Raw genomic sequence first — 6,509 nt, forward strand, 5'->3', positions numbered from 1 at the left:
CTTGGATCTATCTTGGTCAGTCTGTTTATTCATGATGAGTTTGGGTCATGTCATTATATAACAAAATAATGTAATAACCTATTTATCCCAAGCTTAGGGAATTCGTTAGGCATGTGAATCTTCACATCATCATTACAACACAATATCATCAATAGATAAATGTCATACACTGGACCAGAGGAGTGCAGGTGTTTTTCTTTATTTAATTACCTCATAACTACTTCTTCAGAACCTCTGCAGCAGATGCTCTGGTTGGCTGATCACTGACACCTCACTGCCACCTAGTGGAGAAAAGAGTTACTGCAGAAACACATCAGGGTCGGGCGCTCAACGCAGTCGCCACCTGTTTCAGTCCTTCTTCTTCCATTTGGTGCCTAATGAACGCGACCCAGAGTCCAATAACTGCTTCTCTCCTTTTCTCTTCCTCTCTGGTCTGATGAGGAACAGGCGTCAGCTGCCACGGTCCTCATCCGTAACAATGTCCTCCTGACGTCTCAGAGTCTGGGCAAATACTGCACCCGCTTCTGACGGGGGCCTATCGGTTGGCCCATCACCTTTACCCCTGACCTCAGTGGTCTCAGTGACATCACTGTACGCCGTCAGGAGCTGAGAGGAGCCGACCGCCTCGATATCGACATGGCCGAACTGAACTCTGAACCTCGGAGCTTAGGGGTCGCCCCCAAAGCATCGCCAGCTCTGTCATCGGTCACGTCACATGATTCTGTTGTTATTCACTAAAATATGCTTTGCTGGCACCACTGATCATAATAACCAAGCCCCTCTGGTTGCTATCGATGGGTATATTGATAACCGGGCTCTCCTGTCACGCCCCGTTCACCTGACTAGCACAACTGCTGACACAGCCGTAACAGACACAGAGCTCACTAAAGAATAAGGTTGATCAACTAATCCATCCCTTAAAGTTTGGTTGGTTTGTTTTCGGTTTGAAACCAGTGAAGGCACAGTGCCACTAAACGATCTGCTTTGGGTTTTTGGTTACAGCTTTGTCTAATCATCTAACTAACTCTGTTTCAGCCTAATTCATTAACAATCCTCCCACTAACATCCCTGTAACCCATGTGTCCCTCTAATACAGGTCCACTACCTAATGGTACTGTCTGCTAACTGGGCCTACGTGAAGGACGCGTGTCGGATGCAGAAGTACGAGGACATCAAGTCCAAGGAGGAGCAGGAGCTCCACGACATCCACTCCACTCGCTCTAAAGAGCGTCTCAATGCCTACACCTAAAGCACACGACCCGTCCCGTCCCCCTATCCTTCCCTCCCTCTCCACACACACACACACACACACACACACACACACACACACACACACACACACACACACACACACACACACACACACGTCCATGACACACACGCAGCAGAACACACACAGAAACCACACAAGCTATTCAATGTCTGGTGTTTATGTTCGTAGGGGCACAAGTGTAAGGGGGGTTGTGGTGTCGTGTTGTGGGGGGTTTCGACTTCACTAAGCTTACGGGTGTGACGAGACAAGTCGTTCCTACGGGATACCGTGCGTCTTCTCTGACCAACCCATTTCCTTTGTATTTCTCCTCCTCTTTACTCCTCCGTTTCTTCTTCTCATACCCTACCCGTTCTCCTCTTTCTCCTCTTCTACCTCTTCCCCTCTTCTTTTTCCCATTTGCATTTTGTATATTAGTAGTAGCACATCTTTTTACAATGTGTCATTGCTTTTTACCATTTGTTGTTCTATATCTCGACGTCGAGACATTTATTTATGTTTGGTTTTAGGAGGGGTCGGGCTGGGGGCTGTTGAGTTTTTATCGCTTTTTAATTCACATTTACACGTAATACATATTTATACGTTCCTAACCACTCGTCATCCAACGGAGCTCCAATCATACATAGGTTTTAAAATCCATTTTTATTTCAACATATCCACTTAACAAGACCAAAATGGGACCGAACTTGTATCATTTACAGGTAAATTACAGCATAATAAGCTTCCGAAACAGTAAGCATCGCCGGTATAAAAACTATGTACAGAATCTTTTTTTCAGAAAATTCTTTATTGGTTGGGAGTGCCAGGGATTCTCAAACAAAACAAAGTTCCTTCAAGTGACTTTTTACATATTGCTATAACTGTAGCTTGGCCTGTCAGAAATGTATGCTGGCTTTGTTTAGTAGCCTAGTCATTGAAATTGTCTGTCAATAATTATAGTGTTCTGAAACTGTGAAAAGAAAAACAGTTGTTTGAGTGGAAGTCAGCAGAGTGATAAAGATGATGATGATGATATGTAGTATAAGGAGGAAGAAGAAGAGGCTTGTGGGAATGACATGACGTAGAAATTCATCTGATAGAATGGCCTTTCAGGATCTCGCCGTGGGGGAAACTCTGTAGAAAACCACTTTTCTCATTCATCACAAGCCATAACTCACAAAATAACATTTTACACGTTTCATTTGTATATGTTTTAATCTTCAACTTTTTAAATGCAAGTTATCAGAAGAAAAAATACGAGATGTTTTTTTTGTCAGTATTCTGCTCTGTATATATATCTACGGTATATAAATATATACATATATGTGAGACGCTTCAATTTCAGGTCATTCATTTCATTGGTCAAAGTTTGGTGATATTCTTGTGAACGTCCATTTCAGAGATTACAGTGAAATAAATATGGTAACAGAATCTAGAAGGCAAGCGGATGAACAAGCTTTAGGCCTGAAACGGCCGTATTGCTACACGTGGAAACAGTTGAATATCACATTGAGAGATAACTTAACCGTCTGCAGGGTTGGGTTCAATTCCATTTATGTCCTGTCAATTCAGGAAATAAACTGACATTTTTTGCAGAATTTACTGAATTGAAAAAAAACTGACCCAAACCCTGACTGTCTGTGAAGCTATACTAAAAAACATGAAATGTCAATAAAACAATTACAACTATATTACTCTTGAGTATGGACCAAATTTTGTCTTAACTCTTTCTACTACTCTAGTTTTGCAGTACAGCGTTTCATCATTCCGTTGCTAACAAAAAAAGAACAAAAATGTCTTGGTGCACTTATTCAACCATCGTGAGCTCTTTCTTGATGTTACGTGCGTTTGGATTTGAAGCTGAATCTCTGTACTGTAGTCATGCAACGTTTGGTTATTAACCAAGAAAAAAATACTTCTATTATCTAGTTAAAAATAACCGTGAATCTAGGTGTTATTTGTGGCATGGTTATGCATTCAGTGGTAATAGTTTTTAACTGATTCAAAAAGTTTTTTAAAATCCTCTCTCTTCATAATTTTCATTTCTCATTTTTACGCTTGGACTATCTGAGTCAACTGATTTCTTATATGTGCAGCATTGTGGTTCCTACGCTAACAGTATTATGCTAAGTAAACAAATAGCCTATTAGGTTGTCGTGAATGATTTTGTTTCCCTTCCTCCTTTGGTTTGTCATATTCATTTTTGAAAGCCCTGTCTTATAAAACAGATACTACTTGTTCTGATGTTGCGTATTCACTTCTTCAGTATTAACCTGACAATGCTTTCTGCTTTCTCCTCTCATATTAGTCTTTTGTACTTTCACTAAGAATGCTTTGTAGCAGGCTGTACGATTCTTCATAATCTGTTTTGTACATACATGTGCCAACGGCTTAAACAGTGGCTTTTTTTAAACTGTAGGAACAAACTTGCTTGCGTTAAATAAAATACACTTGTGTACTTGTTAATAATTAAACCCCCGAGTCCATTTCTTTATTTATGTATTTATGTCAGAGCTGTTTATGTATATACCTGTACACCCACTGGGCACACGTCATTTCAACGTCTAGTTCTGATTTACCTGAATTCGAGTTTTGATTTACCTGAATTCAATGTGAAATCAACAAAAAACGTTACCATGTCATTGGATTTAGGTTTAGAGTTGGGTGAAAAAGGAGTCAATTCCCTTACGTTGATGACTTACGTTGATGACTTACGTTGATGACTTACGTTGATGACTTACATTGATGACTTATGTTGATGACTTATGTTGATGACTTACTTTGATGACTTACGTTGATGACTTACGTTGATGACTTACATTGATGACTTACATTGATGACTTACATTGATGACTTATGTTGATGACTTACGTTGATGACTTACGTTGATGACTTACATTGATGACTTACATTGATGACTTACATTGATGACTTATGTTGATGACTTACTTTGATGACTTACGTTGATGACTTACGTTGATGACTTACATTGATGACTTACATTGATGACTTACATTGATGACTTATGTTGATGACTTACTTTGATGACTTACGTTGATGACTTACGTTGATGACTTACATTGATGACTTACTTTGATGACTTACGTTGATGACTTTTTGCGAATCCAATCAGTTTTCCACGTTGATTCAACATCATCACATTTTTTAAATTTTATTATGTGGAAACAACATTGATTCAGCCAGATTTTGCCCAGTGGGTATGTACATGCCTACAAGGATTCCGTTTATACACACCTCTGGCAATGTGCATGGAATGGAAATAGATTTACATTATTAGCAGAAGAAGAAAGTGGACCTTGCATAATGATGATGATGTTATAGCTCTTGCAAATATCTTTCTGAACCCATTTATGCAATGCAGGTGTGTTTGAAGACTGTCCAAAACACACACATCACCTAAGGCAGTTTCCATCCATCCACACAAATAGAATGGCCTTACTATACCCCACTATACCAGATAGCTTGGCTTGAAGAAGAGTGCCTGATATCATATCACAAACATTCACCGGCCTGGGGAAACATTATGCATGCTCTCTCTATACTGGCTAACCTTTACCCGTGGCATTTAAATAGCATATTACATTTGTGGATACAGTGTATCAAATGAAAACGTGTTCAGCAAACTCTGACTAACCCCAGTGAACTTCTCATCCTGAGCAGATAGACTGAAGCCCTTGGGCCAATCAAAGACAGCCAGAGTCTGACCTTAAAGTAGTGTGCGAAGAGAAACAAGCCTCGACCAGATATAGACTAGAGCAGCTTAGATGACATTCACCATGTCACAGAAAGGCTAGACCGAGGTGCGTCTGAAATGTCACCCTATTCCCTATACAGTGCAGTAATTTTCACTAGGGCTCTAGTAAAAAATAGTGCACTAGGGATTAGGGTGCCATTTTGGGATCATTGCAGTGTATACCAGAGGATCACATCCTTTGAATCAGACATATGTGACATGAAACGTACATGTGTGTGTCTTATCCCCTCATTTGCACACATGACTTCAGCACATTTAACAGTTTGCCGCATTGGTGGTGGTGAAGGTATCCGTGTTTAATAGGTCTTAAAGGGGAGTGAAGGTATCCATGTTTAGTTGGTCTTAAAGGGGAGTGAAGGTATCCATGTTTAGTAGGTCTTAAAGGGGAGTGAAGGTATCCGTGTTTAATAGGTCTTAAAGGGGAGTGAAGGTATCCATGTTTAGTAGGTCTTAAAGGGGAGTGAAGGTATCCATGTTTAGTAGGTCTTAAAGGGGAGTGAAGGTATCCGCGTTTAATAGGTCTACAATGCTGCTGGGTTTTTCACGCTCAGCAGTTTCCTGTGTGTATCAAGAATGGTCTACCACCCGAAGGGCATCCACAACAACTGCTCAATGAAGCATTGGAGTCAACATGGGCCAGCAACCCTGTGGAACACTCTCAACAACTTGTAGAGGCCATGCCCCACCGAATTGAGGCTGTTCTGAGGGCAAAGTTGTGTTGTTGCCAGTTTGAGTCTTGGGTCTGTCAGTCTTCAGAAGTGAGCTAGCAACTGATATCAAATCCTAGATGCCTGCATTTGTGCTCTTGAGCAAAGCACTTAATCCCCCACAACAACTGCTCTTCTCTCATTGATTGAGACAGGTGTCTGTCATCATGATATGCAGCACTTTGGGGTGGACCCACCTGTCTCAATCAATTAGAGAAGATTACAAAAAGACAAGATGGCAGCATACACATTGTTGAGTTGCTTCATGTAGGGAAAAACATTTATTTTAATAACGGAGCATTTTCTAAATTCAAACGAACCCCTGCAACTGGACACGGACATTTTGAGACTCTAGTTTCCACAAATTGAGAACAAAGATAGTATCGCCAATACCAACCAGCTTAGTTGACAAATCTCTGCTGACATTTTGTATAGGCAAGCATATAACTCTCAGTATAATGGTTACTCCAGAAAATGGGCAAATCACATTATCTGGTGTTACAATCTGTAGCTAGCTGGTGAGGAAACGAAAATGAACTGGCAGCTGGATACAACCCAGACCTGCCAGGACCATCTACTGAACAATACCTTGGGGAATCAAGGGACGAGATCACAGACTGAAGACTGCAGAGACTCAAGTTAGTTCCCCCAGTTTATAATGTATAACTGTTATTGTTGTCTCCTTTGGAAACTTGGTTTTCAGTGTTGTCTTGTGTTCGTGAGTAAGAATAACAACGTCTAGTTGATGCTGACAATTGTTTTGTGGATGACAGAAAGT

General features: G+C 40.7%; 1 protein-coding gene across 3 annotated transcripts in view; it reads left to right on the forward strand.

Moving 5' to 3' along the window:
* Window positions 1-1,287, forward strand: part of LOC115137485 (neuronal membrane glycoprotein M6-a-like) — an 88,544-nt gene extending 87,257 nt beyond the window's left edge. For 2 of the 3 annotated variants that reach the window (XM_029673808.2, XM_029673806.2), the window contains exon 7: window positions 1,097-1,287. In XM_029673808.2, coding sequence (XP_029529668.1) covers window positions 1,097-1,249 — 153 coding nt within the window. In that variant the 3' untranslated portion in view covers window positions 1,250-1,287. Of the gene's footprint in view, window positions 1-447 lie in introns of all 3 variants that reach the window. The other variant, XM_029673809.2, reaches the window with a different exon arrangement.
* Window positions 1,288-6,509: the final 5,222 nt, after the last annotated feature.

This window comes from Oncorhynchus nerka, linkage group LG11 (genome assembly GCF_034236695.1).
Source record: "Oncorhynchus nerka isolate Pitt River linkage group LG11, Oner_Uvic_2.0, whole genome shotgun sequence".
In the NCBI taxonomy this organism is placed as follows: domain Eukaryota; kingdom Metazoa; phylum Chordata; class Actinopteri; order Salmoniformes; family Salmonidae; genus Oncorhynchus; species Oncorhynchus nerka.